The following is a 23250-nucleotide window of genomic DNA, read 5'->3' as shown; positions in this document are numbered from 1 at the left end:
GTATATACAGTTTGCATACGTTGTTATGAGCAAAGAAGTGACATAACCACGGGTTACTAAATAGGGCAGATATGGATCGTGTCAGTGTGGTTTGTTTTTGTATAGAAACGTTAGATATCATAAGATATGTTGTGAATCTTTGCGCTTGTATCTCGCTAATATAGCAACTTACGGCACTTGCAATCATTACTAAGTGGGTTCTGGTTACAAGTTGTCTTATACTGAATGACTATTAGCTATCATGCACAACTATAATTGTTGCGAGCAAGATGACTGGTGAATGAGTATGGCTCTTTATTACGATTGTTCAACTAATTCACAAATGTCCATATATAGTTTCGTCGCTTGTAGACAGTATCTTGCGCTCTTTGTACTTCTGTCTCACTAGTGTATTTCCCTTCGTTACTTATTCTTAACCATCCTGTTATACACTGGCTTACATATCCTTATATGCAGTGTTATGTGATAGTCCATTGGCTTTTCATAAAAGCTGGCTTGCATATTACTATGCTAATCCTATGATAGCTTGATGCATAAGGCTATTAGAAATAGTTGAGTTTAGCAAATCCATCACAGATCTGCCTATTGTATATGACACGCTGTAACCTTTGGTTTTAAAACAAATGACTTATGTCGTAACGCATTTCAGCAAAAGTTCTAGTATTTTACGTATAGTTATTATAACATCGTTGTAATTATATAAGTGTCAGATGTATTCACACAATAATCAGATTATAAATACACGACTGTACAGCTCAGCAGCGGCAATTCAAAAGAAAGCTTACATAACAAGACAGCCTAATGTGCTGACTTTCAATTCAAAACGAGGCTTGAATCCTGTCATATCTATGCCAATTAACTTGTTTACAAAACCCAGCAATAGGGAAGACGATTCCAATGTCTAGGATATTACACCTCTTGTTTACGTATAAGATTTAGCTACAGTCAGTAATAAGAAATATTGTCAAACCCACAAATACATATATATATAATTATGAAATTATTGCATTTTAGCCATTTACATTAGTCTAAACGCCTGTTGCGGACACCGTAAATTGAACCCTGGCAGCATAATAAACCCAGCCGCAGCTGGGAAATCTCTGTTCCAGGCATGCCCCATAATAGGGCGGGTGTGCTTTCCCTTACAAGCACTCGGGATGTCTGTACCGTTATCTCGAGTGACTCAGGCTAGGGTTTGCTCCCTTTATAGCTAATGTATGCGTTGACGGCTTAGTTCATGTTATGTATTCGTTTAGATATGCCGGTGGTCTTCTGTCTCTTATTGGCCTTGCTGAGGATTCACTCTCAAGTGCACTGTCTCGTCCACTCATCGGGGTGATTGGACTAGCGGGTAGTTCTCTTGCGGGCGTACCCGGTCGAACTGGTGTGTTCGGCTCCTCTCGTACTGAATCCCAACAAGCAGTGTCGGTCTGTGGTCTTGTTGGTCGGCGGTCATAGTCGCAATTTCGGGCTGGTGATAGGGTGGTTCCTCCACTATTTCCAGCTTCATCTACAACAGATAAATTAGTTTCTGGGGAGTGAAAACGTCTAACATGCGTTACATTTCGTTTCACTATTTTGCGATCTACCGACTTTAACGTCAACATGGGACCGCATATTTCTCGCACTTTATATGGATCATGATGGAATGGTGTCTGGCATTTTGACTGAGTATCCCTTTTCAACAGCACTAAATTGCCCACTTCAAAGTCGTGCCCCGACTTGTTCTGATTACGTTTGACAACCATCTGATTTTTTACTTCTGCATCACGATCCCGTTCCTCCGACTCCCCAAAGATATCTTGCACCTGAGGGACCTTTACCCGTAATTTTCGCCCAAAAAGCATTTCTGACGGAGATTTACCAGTGATCGAATGTGGAGTGTTTCTGTAAGCCAACAGGTATTTCCTTAACTCCCCTGGTACGCTCCTACCCTCAGCTATGGCAATCCTAACTCTCTTCATCAAAGAACGATTCTGACGCTCTACCTCCCCATTAGACTCGGGCCATCGCGGTGTCACTAAATCATGCCTAATTCCCATACTTTCTATGTATCCAGCAAACTCCCGAGAAATAAACTGAGGTCCATTATCTGACTTTAAGCTCAAAGGCAGTCCATGCTTGTCAAAAATCTCAACCAAAGCTTCTATGATTTTGCCGCTAACAATAGACTGCATGAATACACACTCATAATACCTGCTATAGTAGTCTACCACGACAAATATATATCTACCATTCTCTAGTGGACCCAATAAGTCACATGCTAAGTCTTCCCAGGGCCCATTTGGCAACTCACTGACTCTAACTGGGTCTCTTTCCTGTGCCTGACCTACTAATTGACAACCCTTGCACCGCTTCACATAGCATTCTATTTCTGCATCCATACCCGGCCAGCAGACCCTCGTTCTCAAGTTACGCTTAGTACCCACAATGCCAAGATGTCCTTCGTGTCCCAGCTCAATCATTTTATGTCTCAACTCCACCGGTACAACTATCCTGTTTCCCCTCAACACTACTTGGCCAATAGCACACAGCTCATCAATAACGGGTCTAAATTGTTTTGCTATGTCTTTTGGTGCATTCTCAAATGAACCTTCAGCTATTGAACGCCTTACATAACCCAATTCCCCATCTCTGTCAGATATTCTCTCAACCTGTTTAGCCGTTATTGCCTCAAAACCTAACAAATCGTCCACAACTACCTGCCTAACAAAAAGCTCAGTGTCTTCTACAGACTCCACTGGAGATCCATATTGACCCGTCACCATTCTAGATAAGCAGTCTGCAATGTTCAATGACCCTTTTATGTATTTCGCGCAAAAATCATAACTCTGGAGACGCAAGACCCACCTCTCTATTCGAGCAGAGGGAGATTTCTTTTTGTGATTGGCATAGATCACCTCCAATGGCTGGTGATCTGTCATGAGAGTGAATTTAACCCCAAACAAATAATGATGGAGCCTTTCGCATGCCCAGACTATGGCCAAAGCTTCTTTTTCTGTCTGACAGTATCGTTTCTCAACTTGAGTCAACGCTCTCGAAGCATAGCAGATGACCCTATCAACCCCTCCCTGTACTTGAACAAGCACACACCCTAAGCCCACGGGACTTGCATCTGTGTATAGCAAAGTATCGGAATCTAAGTCAAAAAATGCCAGTGTCCTTGTATGAGCTAACGCACATTTCAAATCCTGAAAAGCCTTCAATTCCTGCCCCCCAAACTCCAGTTGCATTGCAGACTGCTTGCCGATGGTCATGCTTCGCAACAATTCTGTTCTAGACGAGAAATCAGGAATAAACCTTGAACAATAGCTCACTAACCCTAGAAAACTTTTTAATTCCCCTACAGTTTTTGGTACTGATGCTCCTGATATGGCCTCAACCTTGTCTGAGCCTGGATCAACCCCCTGGCTAGAGATTCTATGTCTTACAAAAGTGATCTGCTCGGCCCCAAAAACACACTTGCCTTCATTTACAGTTAGCCCTGCCTTTTCTAGTCGCTCAAGTGTCAATTCTAAGCGTTCATTATGCTCTGCCATGTTACCTGCATGTACTACTATATCATCAGCTAAGTTCACTACCCCTGGAATCCCTGCAATTATGTCGGCCACTTTCCTTTGGTATATTTCAGGGGCAGCGCAAATACCAAAGCTAAGCCGTTTGTAACGGTATTGACCAGCATGGGTGGTAAATGTTGTAATATCCCTAGACTTTTTGTTTAAAACGAATTGATGAAACCCCATTTTCATGTCAATTTTCGAGAAAACCTTGGACCCATTCATGTCTAGCAATAGCTCATCCACCGTGGGCACAGGGTAGTGATGTCTGATTATGGCTCTGTTGGCCTGCCTCATATCTACACACAACCTAATGCTGCCATCAGCCTTTGGCACAATAACCACCCCGCTACTCCATGTTGTAGGCCCCTCTACTGGTTCAATGATGTCTAAAGAGCATAACTCATCCAAGTGCTTTTCTAATTTTTCGCGAACAGAAAACGGCACCCTACGATATGGTTGAGCCACAGGCACAACTGTATGATCAATAGAAAGTGTTATCTCACCATCGACTTTTCCTATACCTCCTGAAAACAATTTTGGAAACTTACTTTTCCAGGCCGCCCCCTCCTCAATGACAAGATTCGTAGAAATACTGATCAGCCCCAACTCCGTACATGTTTCTATCCCCAATAGAGCCTCAGCCACGCTGTCAATCACCAAAAACTTGGTATTTTTGGCCATCTTACCATTACCAGAACAATGTACCTCTGCCCAAAACTGCCCTATCACTGATAGCGGTTTCTGTGATGTATATGAATAAATTTTCGGACCAGAGCGCTCTGACTTTTCAACTACAATACCACCTTTTTTAAGCGTTTCCCACGTAGGTTTATCTATGACATTGCAATCCGCCCCTGAATCCAAAATAAATTTTACATCTACACCTCCCACTTGCACCACTGCTCGGTGAAGTCCTACTTTGTTGATAGAATTCAATGTGAAAGCAAACCTATCAGGGTTCTGACTAACATTACCAGCGTCAGGCTTATCGCTAGAATCCTCGTCGTTCTGTTCTACATCATTTACATGCTTACCCCTACACACAGATTTAAAATGATTGTATTCTTTGCACTTGAAACATTGCCTGCCCTTGGCCGGGCACATAGCATGTGAATTTTCCCTACCACATCCATTGCATCGGGCTTTACCTCGAAATTCGTTAGCAACCCTATTACCCCTATCTAAGCCTGTCCTGCTGCCACGAAAACCATTACTACTTTTATTGGTGCCTGGCCTATTATCACTAACCCTGTTCAACAGCGGTCTGCTACTCATCTCCCGGAATCGACTTTCTACTGACTCGTGTGTACTAGCCAAAACCAGTGTGCGTTCGAGAGTTAAAGCGTTTCCTTCTTCCATCAAGCGCTTCCTTAGCACATCCGATATACAATATTCTACGATTTGATCCCTAATTTGATCATTCACATTGTGGTAATTGCATCCATTACCACCCGCCTTCCTTAATCGCGCACAGTATTGGCTCACTGTCTCATTTTCCAATTGCACCATCTTACGAAACACATGACGCTGAAAAGTCTCGTTAGGAGCCACCGTAAAATATTCGTCTAAATGTTGCCTAAACCCGTTGTAATCGTCTCTATTAGTAGCTGCCAACGTGCCATGAATTTCCCTAACCCTGGCGCCAGCATGGTACAACAAGAGCGCCTTTCTCTGAGCCCTCATATTGATGTTCCCTTCTCCATCCAAATTAAAAATTCCCTTCGAGTCAGAAAAGGCCTCAAATTCTTCAACCCACGATCTCCAATTCGTGGAAACTATTGAAGCATCGCCGTCTGGAGAGAAATTGCCTGGCCCCTTGCTATCCATTCTGAACCCAACTTTAATCAGCAATGAAGGAAGAAAAGAAAATACCCTAAAAATAAAGACCAATCTACTTAGCTTTTAGAGTGAGATGGTTGCCACAAACAGTCTGGATCCCATCCTCGTCGCCATTATAACATCGTTGTAATTATATAAGTGTCAGATGTATTCACACAATAATCAGATTATAAATACACGACTGTACAGCTCAGCAGCGGCAATTCAAAAGAAAGCTTACATAACAAGACAGCCTAATGTGCTGACTTTCAATTCAAAACGAGGCTTGAATCCTGTCATATCTATGCCAATTAACTTGTTTACAAAACCCAGCAATAGGGAAGACGATTCCAATGTCTAGGATATTACAGTTATTGCAAAGACCAGCCTTCTAACCAATATTTTGTATGGCTATTTTTGCATGTGGTATCGAGCTATAAAAAACGTCATAGGTCTAGATTGCTTAGAATTTGTTCCCATTTTTTCACCGGAATGGAGCATATTATTCTATGCATATGTAATAACATTCACAACTCATTAATTTTCTGTGAACTTTGCATTCTAACTGATAGGTGAAATAATAAATTGTCTATAGACTGTTAGCAGACGACTACTCCTACCCGCACATGCTGGTAGTAATCGGCGAGCTTTTTTGCATCAGGCTGGCCAATGTCGTATGGTACCATCTGCCACCTTCGTAATTAATAAGGGTGCGCATAACCTATGCGTTATAAAACCCAAAGTGCGTATAACTTATGTTGCACAGTACATGAATATTACTTCATCATCTGTTTTGTTATTGTGTCTTTAGAAATTGTCCCTTTTATGTAATGAAGACTTGCAGGAACAGTGGGGTCGACATAGTCTGTTTGATCTCCTATAGCCATTTTCTGGAACAAACCGTAATCACCATTCGTCATAGGCTGCTCTGGTAGCATCATGCGCTCTGGAGGTCTAAATATCTTAACCTGCGGTAGATGTCACAGGTGCATTTGTAGGTTTGGGATCTGCAACTTCCTCCAGAATTCTTTTATGGTCAAGCGGTATTTGTTCAGGATTGCTACCCCTACAACAACTTAGTATTCTCAAGTTTAGCACTTGGTTGCTTCAGCTCAGATGACCTTTTGACAACATAGATTACTCTCGGAAAAATATTAAAAATATTGTTAGAGCCCTTCGCATATGCAATCTTAGTCATAGCTCTGTTACCTGAGCAACCATCACTCACTTCAGAATAATTTTTGTTTAGTTTAACTGCCATAAGCCACCTTTTTGCTTTCATGTGATCTTAAGTTCCTTTTCCCACATTGCTACCATCTGAGCCAGTTTCAATGATGAACTGAACACCTCAAGGCTGATTGTTGTAATCCAATTTTGTGAGCAGTACGTACCATTATAAAAAGCTGAGGTAAAACAATCTTTAATATAATAAAAGCCGTATCCGTCTTTTCGAAGCCACTTTAAGAGCATTAGGAAAAAGATCGCACCGTGCTGTTATCAAATCTGGATATTTTGATTCGCAGCAAAGTGCACTATCGCTGCGCCACTCGACAACCTTTGCCATATAAGTATAATTGTGCATATGTTGATTACACATGATGATCTCTCACAGCGCACAGGACTACCAGATTACTAGTAATTCATAAAAAAGGATTTTTTACAGCCAGTTGTTCATTGTATTTAGGGTGCATTTTCATAATGTGCTCACTTTTATCATAAGGAACCTTTAAAGGTCAACATATAGTTGTAATCGCTCAGCTTCTATGATTGTAAGCAATTGTATTTCATGCGATTCCGTATTATTTGAATGACGTACAAGTATAAGTGCTAGTATAAGTACATGTAATTGACTGCCTTCCAGCTTTACAGACGCTGAGAAATCTTTGTGTGAAAGAGGAGTTATAAGAGCAGACTGCCAGAGCTCCATGAGTTATCTACAGCTTACTTGTTGTTAAAAATCAGGCCCACTCCCAAGTAAAGCAGGGCTCAAATGGCAATCCTAGAACTTTGATTTTCTATATAAATGCACCACAATGTATTTGATTAGAAACTCCAGTATTTGTCTTCGCATGCAGTAATCACAATGGCCTTCAATGAACATATTCATAGATTGTTGTCGTGAAAGCAGTTTAGCAGTTTGTGTTGAATATCTACACGCACACTGCGGACTGTCTGATTGAAAATGAGGGATATCCCGGGCAATGTCAATTGCCTGTTAATTTGTCAATGTCAGTATGTCAATTTATTTTGCAAAATCAACCTTAGAGCAGGAGCTGTTTGAGATATCATAAGTGTCTTTTTTAAGAACAACATAATATAAAATGGAAGCTTTTTGATTCGGGGCATTGACAAATTACACGCAAAGTTCTTTTTTGGTAATAAATATATTTTTCATTCCAACACTTTTTTATCACTTTTCTGTTTGTAGATCTAGCCTCAGTTATGGCAAAGAAAAGATACATTCTGCTTTTGGCTTTGATGTTGGCTGCATCCTACACGTACTTCAATCACTTCTATAAAAGCCTATCACAGAACACTTCATTGGCAGATCTTTCAGAACCGCAGGTGTCGGCTGCCTGTGGCAACGAGTGCAGTAGGAATGAGGATCGAGTAAAACCAACTTTGAATACCTCTCTTATCACACATGAGCATTCTGTTAATTATCTTTTTCAGTTAGAAAAATGTAATACATGTCTGGCTGGGAAACGTCTCATATCTGTTCATCCAGGTAAGTGTCTAAGGAATAAAACATCTATCCACCTGCCTAATAGATATATAGATAAAGACATGTACTTATGATTTTATTGTTCTTTCAAGATCTTTTTCATGATAACCTTGGCACTAGCTAAAGGCTAGAAAATATTTGGTTAGTAGAAACAATTTAAGGTATTGTATTTCATCAGTTAAATTTGCTCGAAACATGTAAAGATGTATCATTCGTGCTTAATTCAGCTCATCTGAATATAAAACATTAACAAAGTTACCTTGGCTGTGAGTAAATATCGTAAAACATCATTTCTCTATGCTTTTCAGCCCGGATAACTGAGTTGGTTGAGTTAATTAACTGTTTTAAAACTTTTAACATAGCAAATGCTCAAAATTAGAATCTAAAATCAAGTAATTGAGCTTACAGTAAATCAGCTAACATATAAGTTATAATGTAACTTTCAGATACTTCACTTTACAGTAAAGTTTGTAAGTTGCGCATATTTGTAATACACCTACTTTTTGTTTGTTACTGACTGGGCCCCAGTTGAGTAATTCAATTTGATACTAGTACCCAAGTAGTAGCCTGCCAGTGTTCAACTGTTTTATTACGGCTCATCCAATCACGAAGCTGCGCTAGTAAAAACCATTGAGAGTGGCTAATAAACCAGGTAACAGATTTCTAATTAGTAATGCAGCCAGAGATCTGCTTGTTAGTGTGAACTGTCCCCTCACGCTTCAATGTGAAAACTGTAAAAATGGTAAATTCTCATTTATATTGTCAATGCTTGTATCAGGTCTGACTATTCCTGGTGAAAAAATGTTCTTTGTAGCTTGACAAGTCATAATTCACTCCTACTGTGAATTTGTATAGCTTGAATTAGATTCATACTAGCTATAGAAGTAGCATATTATTGATAAGGGTATCAAACTGCATTCATTCATAACCAATATAGTTGTAATTTCTCTCAACTCATTAATTTCTTTCTTTCATAAACGAAGAGACATATGCCATTGCTTCATTGCCTTATCAGGATGGGGAGCTGATTTGCATCGAGCCTCTAAACATGCCATGTGACCATGCCGCTAGAGTACCAGTAGCCAATAATTAGAGCCTGATTCTACAAAGCAGTTTTGATTTTTACGGTATTGTTTGCAGTTGTATGCTAGACTTGTTCAAGGAGTCAAGTCCACCCAAGTTATATACCTGTAATGCTTTTTGTAGCATATTTTATTGAAGATTTTGTTTCTGGTGAGGAAACTTTTCACTTAATGATTTTTATGACCAAGGTTTTTCATTTTAGATTGGATCTGCGGCCTGGAAAGACTGGGTAACAAAATGTTTATGATCGCAGCGGCAGTAGGGGCAGCAGCTCTATGGAATATTGGCTTCGTATTACCTCATGATAGGGAGAATTGCACCTGGCTTTCTTCTTTACATGAAGTGTTTATCAGAATTCAAACTTCTATACCAGTGCTGCCATATCATGTGATAGTGGCTTGGAAAACAGATGTGGAAAAAGGGTTTACAACCTACGGAGCTGTACAACCTTCATATGATCAGAATATTTCTATCTCTGGCTTCAGACAAAGCTGGAAATATTTTGTAGATGAGAGGAGCCAAAAAGCTGTTAGGGAAATGTTCAGGTTCAAGAAAACCTACGTTACTTATGCGAATGCAGTCCTGAGAAATGCTTCGCTTGCGTTCAATCTTTCTAACCCCATATTTATAGGGCTGCACATGCGAATTGGTGACCTTGATTCGGAGCCTTTCGTCAAATATGGATATCAAAGAGCGAGTAAAATGTTCTATAGAAAAGCGATTGACGTTGTGCAAAAGAGGTTTAACCATTCTGGTTCATTAATATACATTGCTGCTTCCGACACGATAAGCGCTGCCAAAGAGATGCTTCGGGAAGCAAACGTGAGGATTTATTGGTCAACTGGTACAAGGTTTCAGGACTTGGCATGTTTGGCAAGCTGCAACCACAGTATTATCAGTGGTGGCAGTTATGGCTTTTGGGCTGCATGGCTAGCCAATGGCGAAACATACTATTTTTCCAATTTTGCTAGACCAGGTTCCGAGTTTTATTCTAAATTTGACAGCCTCAACTTCTACCTACCAAATTGGTTACCTCTTGGATACTAATAAGTGAAGAAGAAGCTAGCAGAGTGTGTGACTCATTGAAGGAAATGCTTCTCGCAGAATGTGACTCGCAGACTGTGTACACACGGTTCAACTAGCTTAGAGATCTGATGGTATAATAACTAGTGTATCGTTTCGTTTGCATTGATTCCAAAGCTTTAGCAACGCAAAAGAGGTATCATTGTACCACTATCTCACGCTAGGGACAATCTAGTTAAAAAATGCAAATGTAGAAGTACTAAGGTTTTTAGTGATTTTGTTTTACCTCTTCAGAGATATGGGATTATTGTTGCAGATATTTTATGCATGACAAGGGGCGTGTCATAATATCTGTAAAAGTATAAAGATAACTGTTATTGTTTCAAGCCCTTAAATATGAGTGTTCCTGATACATTTTATGTTAGTTTTGTTTATGGAAAACTTAATTAAATGTTTGGTATTGTATTTTGTTTGAAATATGTGCCTGTAAAGTATTGGAAGGGTTGTTACAGAAGCTGCAAACAAGTTTAATATAATGCAAAAAAGGTAACCTGTGGCGGTGCATTTCAAAACAAATATACATGTATTTCAAACATGATTTACCTAGGCAAATGATAAACAAACTATCATAGGTTTTCTTTGAATGTTAATTGGTGCCGGCTGTAATGAATCTACGTAGTGTACCTATATTTTGCTCAGCTACACAACGTAGATACAAATACATTGCTAGTTTATAAAGTGAGCAATGTAGTTGGGCTTCCCAGGCGTCGTTTATAGAACAAATGAAATCAGTCTAGCTCCGGCAACCAGGCTGAATGGATACACTGCTAATATATGAAAAAAATGTGTGTTGTCATAAAATGGATAGTTCCGATAAAATTTGTAAGGTGATTTTGTGTGCATTACTGTTTTAGTTTGTAATATATAAGTTTTAGTTACTTCATTATAAATGAGTCGTATATGACTCAATGATTTAAGATACGGTATGTTCAGATCTTATGCGCAGAATTGGAACACTTTTGAAAGCAAAACATGGATGAGCAAGGGTGTTAAATCTTGTCAAAAGTTGTCACTCCATGCTAGGCCTACCTCTTTCCTTCTTACTCTCTCTTTTCTATGGAACTTCCTTCAGTGGTTTAATGAAAACTACAAAGTTTCATTGTCAACTGTCATTTCTGTTAGTGCTAATTTCTATATTTGGTTTCTTACCTTATAAAACTGACCAGTAACGTTGTCTCTAAACTTGTAGATAGTCAACATTAGTTTGGTAGTCTAATTACATTTGTAAGTAAAAAAACACTTCATTTTCGAATGAAAAGTCTACAAAAAAACACTAAAGCTTATTCGAATGAAAAGCACAACAAACCTGTATTTGCACAAGCATGTGTACAATTATCGCTTGTCACGAAACGCTAGGTAATTAGCACAGCTGGTTTTGGTCAGTCTGCTAAGCAAAATTTCCCAGGTTTGAGTGCCATACATAGCAGTTTTTTCTCAGATAGGACAATTATTTTGAGGCTTCGTATGTCTTTTTAATCATCTTGCTTTGTAGACATAGACTGGACATTGAACCAAGTTTGTTTGTGAGACAGTGCAGTGTTCCTTGTTGAGTATAAATGGCCTGTGGTTTTAGTTCTGTGAGACAGTGCAGTGTTCCTTGTTGAGTATAACTGGCCTGTGATTTAGTTCTGTGAAACTCAGATTTTGACAGTATCACATTGATGTGCGACATTTACCATACAATAACAGAGGTGCCTGTGCATAAGTTAGAGTGAGGAGAAGAGATTGGGGTAGCTCATGCCTCTACACGTATAATACATATTATGTATGCGCCGCGGCTCTTTGTAGTAACACAGTAAAAACTGTGGCTCTTAGCCTCTAATGTAGAGTTTTGGTATACTTGGAATGAAATAATTATTTCGTAGTGGAAGTAATTATGGCTGATAAAAAACCAATGAACACTCTCATGGCCGACTGGTGATATGATTGATCTGTGATTACTTCTATGGAAAATTGGTTAGCGCAAGAAGGCATCCAAAATATTCTTTAAAGATTATGGTCTCTGTCATATAGCTTGATTCATGCATTAAATATTCAGGTAAAAGCAGAAACAAGTACCTTAGCAATACTCAATATTATGGTTGCTTGTCACTCAATGTATCACTCAATGTGTCACTCAATATGTCACTCAATGTCACACTCAATGTCTCACTCAATGAGGTTTGTTTTCAGGATGATTCGAACTTGTTTAATTTTCAACCCAAAATTCATTGTATCGGAAGTAGTTCTAATCTGAAGCAGAAAATGACTTACTGTAGATAAATTTTGCTTTTCAAATAGTCCATTGTCACATTTATACACTGCAGAGGATTGCTAGTGTAGCAAAGTTATTCACAGTGATTCACACGTAAATAAGTGTACATGCTGAAGGTAAATAAATAACTTCATTTTTTCAGGGAAATTTGAAAATCAATTTGGCGTCAACTAACAAAACTTAAATTTACATAGCAGAAACTTTTTTAAAATAATACGCTCAAAACTGCAAACACAAGATTTGTCTTCCCAATCTTATTTCTAGAATGTGTACATACTATCTTGCTAATCTATAGTTGCAGTAAATGAAGGCATTGGGACTACTGCGTGTCATCATACAGCTAGGTGTATGTGATGAGCCTAAAATCTGCTTATGATTTCAAATTGTTTTCTGGACACAATGGCTCATCCTTACAGAGACTTTGTAATACAGTTGAGTAAGGTCACCAACAGAATCTAGAAAAAGGATTTCTTTAAAATTTGTTCCTTAAAAATTTTCATTACACATAAATAAAAATTTGTTTCAACCAGACATAGCCAATAGAAGTCTTTACTCAATTCAAAAATAGTTATTTGTTCAGAGAAGAAAACAAGTAAGTCTGACATTTATAAGTCTATAATTGGTGCGAAGCAGCCGTTGACTTTTGAAGGCAGAGACCAGTTAAACTTGATAAAATATTGACTAATAACTTTACTAGACTAATAGTGATAGACTAATACATCATGCCCTTTAATAGTGCGGATTGGTATGATCATGAACATTACTGTTGCTGCATAACTTGAGCAGACGTACAATCAGTAGCTTGCACTGGTTGAACAGGCTTTGGTATCTCTCCATCAGAAAGGTAAAGCGAGGAATATTTTGGAGGCGGTGAAAGGGAAGCCTGAGTGTCTGGACTGTAATGTACACAATTATAACTAAATAGCAAAGAGCGAAATAATCTGCGAATTCATGCACCTGATTGAAAAGCATTCAATAGTAGAAATTTTAATAAACCAAATGAAAGCCATAAAAACCTTAATTGTGCTGAGCACGAACAACATTAACGTATGAACATATTTTTCACTTGAGCTCGTCATTTGCACGTTGTATGAAAATGTGCCTCAGTTAAGACATGCCTATGATTTCAAACTGCCCCTTAGACATCATAGTTCATCTTTACAGACTTAAGTATACAGTAGAGTGTGACCAGCAATAAAAATCTAGACAAGTGTTTTTTTTAAATTGCCCATTAAAATACACATTATACACAAATGGAAACTGTTTGTATTCAGGCATAGCCAATAGCAGTGCGCTACTAAATGCTTGCTCAAGGCTTTATATAAGTAGTTGTTCAGAAATGTGAACGATTATAAATTACCAATGAAACTGTGCAAAGTTCGAGTGCGCAAACAAGCCACCTCAAAACAACATTTAAAAGTCTTGCAGATAACAAACTGCTCTTGGAGGCGGTTGAGGATTATCAATAGAAGGATGATGCCCATAAGGCTGAAGATGGGCTGACCTTGGTGGGATGACCTGAAGTTGCTGGGGATAAGTTGCAGGTATTACAGTATTGGATTGTGTTTGACGGGTCATGGATGAAGCGGTAATCCCCTGATTTTTGGCATCTGACCTCCGATCAGATGATTTTTTCATGGCTAAAATATCAAAGAGTGAAAACCCCATTTAAAAACATCCAATATCCTTGTAAAATTTTAATTAAACTAGCTGGTTTATTAAAAGTCAACCAAAGCTACCAATTTACATTTCAATTAACTATAAGTGTTGGATTTATAAAGTCGTTAAAAATACACCAAATTAGACACCAAATTAGGCACCAAGTCTTTTTGGTAACTCGTTTGGAGCGTTAATTTTTTCTAACCACAAACAATTTACACAAGTTTTATCTGGTGCAAATAGAAATAGCATCTGACAATATTATATACATATTTTCAACAAATCTTTGTTCTGACAGTGAAGATACATACTGACAGATTCGCCTAGATTCGTTTGTCTACATGTAACCAAGTTTTCTTACAGGTCTTCCTAATAGTGTGCAGCATAAAACAACTACAGTATATGAAATGCCACAGAAACAAGTACACCGTTTTTATTGGCTAAGCCAAACTCGAATTTTTCCTTTTCACCGTAATAGACCTCCTGACTTTTAATACCTTATGAAAAAAGAGACCCAACCAACTCGTAGATTGGAAAGTTTCCAAAAGTTGTACAGACACCTGCTTTCTCTTGTTGTAGCGCGATCATTTTGAATAGGAAAGTCCTCCGTTTTTTTTACTTTTTGCTAGCTATGAGCAAACCAAGTAGTTTCAAACTTGTTTGCTAGTAATTGAAAAAAACATTTAAATTTTATGACGCAATGGTATGCTGATCAATTACTGCTTGCTAAAAATACTGCTTGATGACACGAAAATGAAGTGGCGAATGAAGAAATGATTTGAGAATGTAGTAGTACCAATTTGTTTAAAACACTTAACAAATTAAGATGCTTAGAAAATTTATCTAAGCGACTGAAATATAACAGACTTCACCATAAGAAAAGATCATAAATGGGATTTAAGCTGCCAATCATTGTTTTGGTCAATACACCTTCATCTACTGTTTTATCGACACTGCCCACATCTACTCTCATTACTCAACGGATCATTACTTAATCGCATGAGTCGATGTGCCATTACTGCATGTCATTAGTCGATGTGTCATTACCGCATGTCATTCGTTGATGCACTGTCTCCTCATCTCAATTGTTGATGTGTCATCGTCTACTAGAAACTTGATTGCATATGATTGAAATTGTCTCAAAACTATTTAGATTCTGAATTTCATTAAAGTTATCTTCATTTTAAAATATACTCTGTTACTTACACTTTACTAAAATCACACATTGGCTGGGTACAGCTTTAGCCAACAATAGTCATAACCAAGTCATTTGTGTATCTTGATTATGCAAGTACTTCAAACATTTCTGCTAAAACTACATGCGATTTGTATTATGTTAACCTCTATATATAAATATCTAAGTTTGTTGTCTGTCCAGTTATAGCGATCAAGTTTTTGGAACAAAAACTGCTCATCGTGCTAGATTTGAACTCATGGAAATTGCAACCACAAGTTTGCAAACAAGAGCGTGTAAGCACAAGGCTAAGCCAATACTTACCAAACTAATCTGGGATTTTAATCACTAAATGAAGATGCACTCTTTAGTATTAATTCATATTACCTATTGTATTTGCTACGCTTTTTAAAAAATTTTAAAAGCTATTTCAAAGTTCAGTACCTATTTTTTTAATTTGTAATTTTTAAATGTGACATTTCAACTTCAAATGTCCTTTTACCATCTCTAATTTCCGGCTCTTCCGTGTGACGATAGCTAACTATTAAATTTAAAAATTTTATTTGTTGACTGTTGTGTTATCTCGAGTAGGAATTGCATCTGCATTCTCTTTCCGCTCTGTCAAACAATGCATCCGACAAAAACAGTCTGATATCTCATTTTTATGTTTGTGCCAGTATCGAGAAGTACCAGTATTGTCCATTAAAACTTTGTATCGTATCCAAAGGTTGGATGGATAATTTCAGTTACAACAGTAATTTTTTTATACACGCTTTTACGCAGCCATTGTTATTTTTGTAATTTAATATGTTCATGATTTTTATTTTGTTTTCTTAGTTTGTAATAATTATATCAATGTCAAATCATCTTTCATTTCAATCATTGTAGCATAACAGACTATCCAGCCATAACAGACTATCCAGCCATAACAGACTATCCAGCCATAACAGACTATCCAGCCATAACAGACTATCCAGCCATAACAGACTATCCAGCCATAACAGACTATCTAGCCATAACAGACTATCCAGCCATAACAGATTATCTAGCCATAACAGACTATCTAGCCATAACAGACTATCTAGCCATAACAGACTATCCAGCCATAACAGACTATCTAGCCATAACAGACTATCCAGCCATAACAGACTATCCAGCCATAACAGACTATCTAGCCATAACAGACTATCCAGCCATAACAGACTATCCAGCCATAACAGACTATCTAGCCATAACAGACTATCTAGCCATAACAGGCTATCCAGCCATAACAGACTATCCAGCCATAACAGGCTATCCAGCCATAACAGACTATCCAGCCATAACAGACTATCCAGCCATAACAGACTATCCAGCCATAACAGACTATCCAGCCATAACAGACTATCTAGCCATAACAGACTATCCAGCCATAACAGATTATCTAGCCATAACAGACTATCTAGCCATAACAGACTATCCAGCCATAACAGACTATCCAGCCATAACAGACTATCTAGCCATAACAGACTATCCAGCCATAACAGATTATCTAGCCATAACAGACTATCTAGCCATAACAGACTATCTAGCCATAACAGACTATCCAGCCATAACAGACTATCCAGCCATAACAGACTATCCAGCCATAACAGACTATCCAGCCATAACAGACTATCCAGCCATAACAGACTATCCAGCCATAACAGACTATCTAGCCATAACAGACTATCCAGCCATAACAGATTATCTAGCCATAACAGACTATCTAGCCATAACAGACTATCCAGCCATAACAGACTATCTAGCCATAACAGACTATCCAGCCATAACAGACTATCCAGCCATAACAGACTATCTAGCCATAACAGACTATCCAGCCATAACAGACTATCCAGCCATAACAGACTATCTAGCCATAACAGACTATCCAGCCATAACAGACTATCCAGCCATAACAGACTATCCAGCCATAACAGACTATCCAGCCATAACAGACTATCTAGCCATAACAGACTATCCAGCCATAACAGATTATCTAGCCATAACAGATTATCTAGCCATAACAGACTATCCAGCCATAACAGACTATCCAGCCATAACAGACTATCCAGCCATAACAGACTATCCAGCCATAACAGACTATCCAGCCATAACAGACTATCCAGCCATAACAGACTATCTGTTACTTGTTAATTATTTCACATTTAAACATCTTTACATTTGTTTTATTTTTTTCTTAATTTATTTGAACGGCACAAACACTTTTCTCGTGAAATAATTTAAAAGTTAGATCAGTAAATGTTGTACGTATATGTTAAATAGAAATAAATTTTCTTTTTGAGGACTTTTTTATCCCCCGAGCAACACTGGGCATTCACCTAGTGTACTACATGTATAATAAGAGCAGCGGTCATCTGTAGCCTAAGATAGTTAGGAAACAAGGTTGCCTCGCACGAGAAACGAACTCAGATATTTAGTTTCACAGGTACACATGCTACCAACTGCGCCACTCGACCAGCTTGACAAAATGAAGAACAATTGTACACATAGTTATTACACCTGATGATCTCTCACGGCACACTGAATCAGTTCACGATGCAACAGAATACAACGAATCCTTCTACTTATCAGCTTCAACTAGAGCGGCGATACTGCATCGCAGGTTTTGCAGCCATTTGGGTTTCTTCATTTTCATATAATAATTATAACTTATGTTTAAAAAGTATTTATTTATTTCATCTTGAAATAAATAAAATGAAGATTCAATCAATTGTACAGCAGTGCAGTGCACTTTATTATGATTACAAGATTTAAGGGCATTCTCTCTATTGGCTTTGGTTTTCACTTGGATGCCTATAGCAATACGCTGTCAGTCTCATCTCTAAGGCATGAATGTCCTTTAGCAAAAAACTAGCAAACTAAATAAAGGTTGAATCCTTTAAAAGCATAGCTTGAAACCACTTTTCAATTATTAAATAGAATTTGACCGTCCTTCCTTCAGCTAAAGTGAATCTCCCATGAGCCCCTTCTATTATTTTGTTCTCCTGTATCTATTTGGCTCAAAAATATTTGGCATTGACTTTGCCTTTTTGATTCTCGCCCTAATCGCGCTTCATTAAATAGTTTTCAATAGTTTCTTACAGATTTCATCATTCAAATTTTAGCAATGTATACACAATGTACTATACAAGAATGCTGCATATAGAAGGACATGTACATGTTCTGCATGTATAGAAATTGTGAAAGTTTAGAAAGCAATTTAAGCGCTTCGAGGTGCTCTAGTTATAGCTCATACTTCGAGGTGCTCTAATTATAGCTCATACTTCGAGGTGCTCTAATTATAGCTCATACTTCGAGGTGCTCTAGTTATAGCTTATACTTCGAGGTGCTCTAGTTATAGCTCATACTTCGAGGTGCTCTAGTTATAGCTCATACTTCGAGGTGCTCTAGTTATAGCTCATACTTCGAGGTGCTCTAGTTATAGCTCATACTTCGAGGTGCTCTAGTTATAGCTCATACTTCGAGGTGCTCTAATTATAGCTCATACTTCGAGGTGCTCTAGTTATAGCTCATACTTCGAGGTGCTCTAGTTATAGCTCATACTTCGAGGTGCTCTAGTTATAGCTTATACTTCGAGGTGCTCTAGTTATAGCTCATACTTCGAGGTGCTCTAGTTATAGCTCATACTTCGAGGTGCTCTAGTTATAGCTTATACTTCGAGGTGCTCTAGTTATAGCTCATACTTCGAGGTGCTCTAGTTATAGCTCATACTTCGAGGTGCTCTAGTTATAGCTCATACTTCGAGGTGCTCTAGTTATAGCTCATACTTCGAGGTGCTCTAGTTATAGCTCATACTTCGAGGTGCTCTAATTATAGCTCATACTTCGAGGTGCTCTAGTTATAGCTTATACTTCGAGGTGCTCTAGTTATAGCTCATACTTCGAGGTGCTCTAGTTATAGCTCATACTTCGAGGTGCTCTAGTTATAGCTCATACTTCGAGGTGCTCTAGTTATAGCTCATACTTCGAGGTGCTCTAGTTATAGCTTATACTTCGAGGTGCTCTAGTTATAGCTCATACTTCGAGGTGCTCTAGTTATAGCTCATACTTCGAGGTGCTCTAGTTATAGCTCATACTTCGAGGTGCTCTAGTTATAGCTCATACTTCGAGGTGCTCTAGTTATAGCTTATACTTCGAGGTGCTCTAGTTATAGCTCATACTTCGAGGTGCTCTAGTTATAGCTCATACTTCGAGGTGCTCTAGTTATAGCTCATACTTCGAGGTGCTCTAGTTATAGCTCATACTTCGAGGTGCTCTAGTTATAGCTCATACATCGAGGTGCTCTAGTTATAGCTCATACTTCGAGGTGCTCTAGTTATAGCTCATACTTCGAGGTGCTCTAGTTATAGCTCATACTTCGAGGTGCTCTAGTTATAGCTCATACTTCGAGGTGCTCTAGTTATAGCTCATACTTCGAGGTGCTCTAATTATAGCTCATACTTCGAGGTGCTCTAGTTATAGCTCATACTTCGAGGTGCTCTAGTTATAGCTCATACTTCGAGGTGCTCTAATTATAGCTCATACTTCGAGGTGCTCTAATTATAGCTCATACTTCGAGGTGCTCTAGTTATAGCTCATACTTCGAGGTGCTCTAGTTATAGCTCATACTTCGAGGTGCTCTAGTTATAGCTCATACTTCGAGGTGCTCTAATTATAGCTCATACTTCGAGGTGCTCTAGTTATAGCTCATACTTCGAGGTGCTCTAGTTATAGCTCATACTTCGAGGTGCTCTAGTTATAGCTCATACTTTGAGGTGCTCTAGTTAAAGCTCATACTTCGAGGTGCTCTAGTTATAGCTCATACTTCGAGGTACTCTAGTTATAGCTCATACTTCGAGGTGCTCTAGTTATAGCTCATACTTCGAGGTGCTCTAGTTATAGCTCATACTTCGAGGTGCTCTAGTTATAGCTTATACTTCGAGGTGCTCTAATTATAGCTCATACTTCGAGGTGCTCTAATTATAGCTCATACTTCGAGGTGCTCTAGTTATAGCTCATACTTCGAGGTGCTCTAGTTATAGCTCATACTTCGAGGTGCTCTAGTTATAGCTCATACTTCGAGGTGCTCTAGTTATAGCTCATACTTCGAGGTGCTCTAGTTATAGCTTATACTTCGAGGTGCTCTAGTTATAGCTCATACTTCGAGGTGCTCTAATTATAGCTCATACTTCGAGGTGCTCTAGTTATAGCTCATACTCCGAGGTGCTCTAGTTATAGCTCATACTTCGAGGTGTTCTAGTTATAGCTCATACTTCGAGGTGCTTTAGTTATAGCTCATACTTCGAGGTGCTCTAGTTATAGCTCATACTTCGAGGTGCTCTAGTTATAGCTCATACTTCGAGGTGCTCTAGTTATAGCTCATACTTCGAGGTGCTCTAGTTATAGCTCATACTTCGAGGTGCTCTAGTTATAGCTCATACTTCGAGGTGCTCTAGTTATAGCTCATACTTCGAGGTGCTCTAGTTATAGCTCATACTTCGAGGTGCTCGAGTTAAAGCTCATACTTCGAGGTGCTCTAATTATAGCTCATACTTCGAGGTGCTCTAATTATAGCTCATACTTCGAGGTGCTCTAGTTATAGCTCATACTTCGAGGTGCTCTAGTTATAGCTCATACTTCGAGGTGCTCTAATTATAGCTCATACTTCGAGGTGCTCTAGTTATAGCTCATACTTCGAGGTGCTCTAGTTATAGCTCATACTTCGAGGTGCTCTAGTTATAGCTCATACTTCGAGGTGCTCTAGTTATAGCTCATACTTCGAGGTGCTCTAGTTATAGCTCATACTTCGAGGTGCTTTAGTTATAGCTCATACTTCGAGGTGCTCTAGTTATAGCTCATACTTCGAGGTGCTCTAGTTATAGCTCATACTTCGAGGTGCTCTAGTTATAGCTCATACTTCGAGGTGCTCTAGTTATAGCTCATACTTCGAGGTGCTCTAGTTATAGCTCATACTTCGAGGTGCTCTAGTTATAGCTCATACTTCGAGGTGCTCTAGTTATAGCTCATACTTCGAGGTGCTTTAGTTATAGCTCATACTTCGAGGTGCTCTAGTTATAGCTCATACTTCGAGGTGCTCTAGTTATAGCTCATACTTCGAGGTGCTCTAGTTACAGCTCATACTTCGAGGTGCTCTAGTTATAGCTCATACTTCGAGGTGCTCTAGTTATAGCTCATACTTCGAGGTGCTCTAGTTACAGCTCATACTTCGAGGTGCTCTAGTTATAGCTCATACTTCGAGGTGCTCTAGTTATAGCTCATACTTCGAGGTGCTCTAGTTATAGCTCATACTTCGAGGTGCTCTAATTATAGCTCATACTTCGAGGTGCTCTAGTTATAGCTCATACTTCGAGGTGCTCTAGTTATAGCTCATACTTCGAGGTGCTCGAGTTAAAGCTCATACTTCGAGGTGCTCTAGTTATAGCTCATACTTCGAGGTGCTCTAGTTATAGCTCATACTTCGAGGTGCTCTAGTTATAGCTCATACTTCGAGGTGCTTTAGTTATAGCTCATACTTCGAGGTGCTCTAGTTATAGCTCATACTTCGAGGTGCTCTAGTTATAGCTCATACTTCGAGGTGCTCTAGTTATAGCTCATACTTCGAGGTGCTCTAGTTATAGCTCATACTTCGAGGTGCTCTAGTTATAGCTCATACTTCGAGGTGCTCTAGTTATAGCTCATACTTCGAGGTGCTCTAATTATAGCTCATACTTCGAGGTGCTCTAGTTATAGCTCATACTTCGAGGTGCTCTAGTTATAGCTCATACTTCGAGGTGCTCTAGTTATAGCTCATACTTCGAGGTGCTCTAGTTACAGCTCATACTTCGAGGTGCTCTAGTTATAGCTCATACTTCGAGGTGCTCTAGTTATAGCTCATACTTCGAGGTGCTCTAGTTATAGCTCATACTTCGAGGTGCTCTAATTATAGCTCATACTTCGAGGTGCTCTAGTTATAGCTCATACTTCGAGGTGCTCTAGTTATAGCTCATACTTCGAGGTGCTCTAGTTATAGCTCATACTTCGAGGTGCTCTAGTTATAGCTCATACTTCGAGGTGCTCTAGTTATAGCTCATACTTCGAGGTGCTCTAGTTATAGCTCATACTTCAAAACAATCTAGTTTGTATTATACAGAAATCCTCATTTCACTGGGAGCTCTAAAATATAGCCCGTGAGAAGTAGGATTACTGTATCAATAGATTATGTAACATCGTCTTATTACAATGTCATATACTTAAGGACAAACTTACAATCTTTTCTCGTAAAACTATGTTTGCTCCTTTCTACTGATTTTACCTTCAACTTACCTACATATTTGCAGATAGGAAGGATGATAGCAAAAATAAGAAAACAGAGTCCTCCAATCACCCCTCCGATTATCCCACCGATATTCATACTAACCGTGGTTCCTAGAATAAAAAAGCGTAATCAGCAAAACTAATTAACTATAGAAACGCTATCCTGAAAACTAAATGGTTCGGAAACTACTTCTTACAATTTTTCTCTCAGTTGTTTTTATAGGCGACTGCTTAAACCATAACTGTCACGAACAACTTTTATTGTATTTACTAGGTAAATCAGACACGCCGATTCCGATTTTGTACTCCAAATAAAGATTAGTCCACTATAGTCTAGGAGCAGAGTAACTCAATTGTGAGTTGTTATTATTTTTCTCAACTTATGCAATATGATGCATGTAAAAGATTTTTCAATATTTATAAATTGCCTGTTTGAACGTTGCACTCTGTAACCTTGTTACTTATATACTTTCATGCTTAAATTACATCTCATCAAATGGCGGAGGCGTAATAAACAAGCCGATCACTGTTGCCATTGTGACAAGGAATTTCACAAACTG

The 23250-nt window shown here is 38.7% G+C and overlaps 2 protein-coding genes across 2 annotated transcripts; one reads left to right on the top strand and one right to left on the bottom strand.

Moving 5' to 3' along the window:
• The first annotated feature begins 7820 nt into the window (after positions 1-7820).
• Positions 7821-10590, top strand: LOC137390636 (galactoside alpha-(1,2)-fucosyltransferase 1-like). Its single transcript, XM_068076963.1, has 2 exons — positions 7821-8106; positions 9389-10590. The coding sequence occupies exons 1-2, from the start codon at positions 7821-7823 to the stop codon at positions 10231-10233; spliced, it is 1131 nt and encodes a 376-aa protein (XP_067933064.1). The 3' UTR covers positions 10234-10590.
• Positions 10591-12634: 2044 nt separating this feature from the next.
• On the bottom strand, positions 12635-22996 carry LOC137391567 (uncharacterized). Its single transcript, XM_068078078.1, has 4 exons — positions 22888-22996; positions 22700-22801; positions 14028-14163; positions 12635-13419 (listed from the first exon to the last, which is right to left on the bottom strand). The coding sequence occupies exons 2-4, from the start codon at positions 22785-22787 to the stop codon at positions 13284-13286; spliced, it is 360 nt and encodes a 119-aa protein (XP_067934179.1). The 5' UTR covers positions 22788-22801; positions 22888-22996; the 3' UTR covers positions 12635-13283.
• Between the last annotated feature and the right edge of the window lie 254 nt (positions 22997-23250).

Source organism: Watersipora subatra, chromosome 3, assembly GCF_963576615.1.
Source record: "Watersipora subatra chromosome 3, tzWatSuba1.1, whole genome shotgun sequence".
Taxonomy (NCBI): domain Eukaryota; kingdom Metazoa; phylum Bryozoa; class Gymnolaemata; order Cheilostomatida; family Watersiporidae; genus Watersipora; species Watersipora subatra.
The sequence above is the reverse complement of the archived record's forward strand: the minus strand, read 5'-3'. Positions and strand labels throughout refer to the sequence as shown.

What these genes read in the sequence shown, in the direction of transcription:
- LOC137390636 (XM_068076963.1), top strand. Translation starts at nt 7,821, where the DNA reads ATGGCAAAGAAAAGATACATTCTGCTTTTGGCTTTGATGTTGGCTGCA. An exon ending in TCTCATATCTGTTCATCCAG is followed by an intron (nt 8,107 to 9,388) that starts GTAAGTGTCTAA and finishes TTTTCATTTTAG; the next exon opens with ATTGGATCTGCGGCCTGGAA.
- LOC137391567 (XM_068078078.1), bottom strand. Translation starts at nt 22,787, where the DNA reads ATGAATATCGGTGGGATAATCGGAGGGGTGATTGGAGGACTCTGTTTT. An exon ending in TCCTATCTGCAAATATGTAG is followed by an intron (nt 14,164 to 22,699) that starts GTAAGTTGAAGG and finishes TTGATATTTTAG; the next exon opens with CCATGAAAAAATCATCTGAT. An exon ending in CTTCAGGTCATCCCACCAAG is followed by an intron (nt 13,420 to 14,027) that starts GTCAGCCCATCT and finishes TGTACATTACAG; the next exon opens with TCCAGACACTCAGGCTTCCC.